General features: G+C 40.4%; 1 protein-coding gene across 1 annotated transcript; it reads left to right on the plus strand.

Annotated features, from left to right (window-relative positions):
* Positions 1-373: 373 nt before the first annotated feature.
* LOC111332978 (ketohexokinase-like) lies at positions 374-1,482 on the plus strand. The gene has a single exon (XM_022938479.2). It carries the CDS (start codon positions 393-395, stop codon positions 1,392-1,394), a length of 1,002 nt encoding a protein of 333 aa, XP_022794214.2. The 5' UTR covers positions 374-392; the 3' UTR covers positions 1,395-1,482.
* Positions 1,483-1,987: the final 505 nt, after the last annotated feature.

Below are 1,987 nucleotides of genomic sequence, written 5' to 3' on the forward strand. Positions count from 1 at the left end.
TTCTTTTGTGCACTGCTGATTTGCCGATGTTTTTCTTAATGATTTCCCCATGAAAAGGTTATAACTTTAACAGAAGAGAGATTGACGCCCCTATATACAAAGCTTTGTTGATAATAAAAACAAAATTTTCAGTCAAGCCTTTATTATCTTCACGTTCATTCATGTTACAAGTCATCATTTGGAATTTGAAATATGAAATCCTCACTTCCTTCTTAAGATACTCAAGAAACCGAGCTATGTATGCATTTCATAACAGTGTCGTACTTCTCATTTCTTTTATTAAAAATAAAAATGTTCGTATGGTTTTCTTTATCTTCCGGGGTTGACCCCCGCCCAACCCTACTTCCGAGCTATCCGTTCAAGGTTCGCGACCGAAATCTAGTGGGTACGTCATGTATGCCGAAACCCCGATGGCCGCCAAGGTGAAGACAAACTCCTTCTCTAGGCGTATTTTATGTGTCGGACTTGCAGCTCTTGATATTGTAAACACGTGTGAACGGTATCCTAATGAGGATGAAGATGTCAGAGCAATATCACAACTATGGCAAACTGGTGGGAACGCATGTAACACCTCCACTGTGCTGGCAGGACTGGGAATTGACTGCGAACTGTTTGGAACCATGTCGTGTGGACCACAGGCTGATTTTCTTTGTCAACAGATCAGAGAGCAAAAAATTCGTTATGACAACTGCGTCTTCCACAAAAATTGTGGAACGCCAGCATCTTGTGCTGTTTTGAGCCTCAACAGAGGTAGTAGAACCATTGTGCATTCCAGAAACAATCTCCCAGAACTTGAAGTTGCAGATTTTGTGAAACTTAACTTGACAAACTACAGGTGGATTCACTTCGAAGGAAGGAGAAACGAGAAAGCTATTGTGCAAATGATTGAAAAAATCGAGGGATTTAACGCCAATCGGTCATGTGACGAAAAGATTACTGTGTCTGTGGAGTTGGAGAAACCTAGAGAATCTCTTCTTCTTTTACTTAACAAAGCCGATGTTGTATTCATTAGCAAAGAGTTTGCTCGATTTCGCGGGTTCTCTTCGTCCGCGGAAGCTGTCAAATCCATTTGTGACAAAGTCAAATCTGGTGCCGTGTTGATTTGTGCTTGGGGAGAGGAGGGTGCGGACGGAATTGGTCCTGATGGTGAAATAAAACACAGCAATGTGTACCCCCCTGAAATAGTAATTGATACGCTAGGAGCGGGAGACACATTCAATGCTGGAGTCATTTATGGTTTGCATGGAGGATTGACACTTCAAGGCACATTAGATTTTGCTTGTTTCCTGGCTGGTGTCAAGTGTGGTATCCAAGGTTACAATGGCTTGGCCAAAGCTGCAGCAAGTCATCATAGCTGGGAGACTTGTATGAAGGGATTATTGAGCAAGACCTAAGGTAATCCCTTCATATTACTCCTACCACTAAAACTAATTACATGTTTATTTCATCTTTTAGATACCACCCCACAATAAATATTGAAAACATTGAATCAAAGAATTATATAAAATACCTGGGAGTCTATATCGATATGCACCTAAATTGGCAACCACAAATACAACATATAAGCAATAAAATAGCAAAAAACATTGGAATTCTTACTATATTGAGACATTATGTCGAATTTAATATGTTAAAGCAATTATGCTATGCTTTGATATATCCCTATTTAAGCTATGGTACAACTACCTGGGGCTGTGCCACCAATACTAACTTACGTATGATGGACGATCCTCGCAGTAGATAGCGCTATTTGAGCAATAGCGAAATTCAGACCTGAAAAAAATCAGGCCTGTACGGGACTCGAACCACTGACCTCTGCGATACTAGTGCAGCGCTCTAACCAATTGAGCTAACAAGCCAACTGAGAGCAGGCCGTTAAGTTGATTCGTAATGAACCCGTGAAAGTGATAAATGAGATAGAATAAATATATGAAAATCATATATTTTGAACTGCGGTATTTGATACGTATGATGGACGATCCTCGCA

Source organism: Stylophora pistillata, chromosome 3 (assembly GCF_964205215.1).
Source record: "Stylophora pistillata chromosome 3, jaStyPist1.2, whole genome shotgun sequence".
Classification (NCBI taxonomy): domain Eukaryota; kingdom Metazoa; phylum Cnidaria; class Anthozoa; order Scleractinia; family Pocilloporidae; genus Stylophora; species Stylophora pistillata.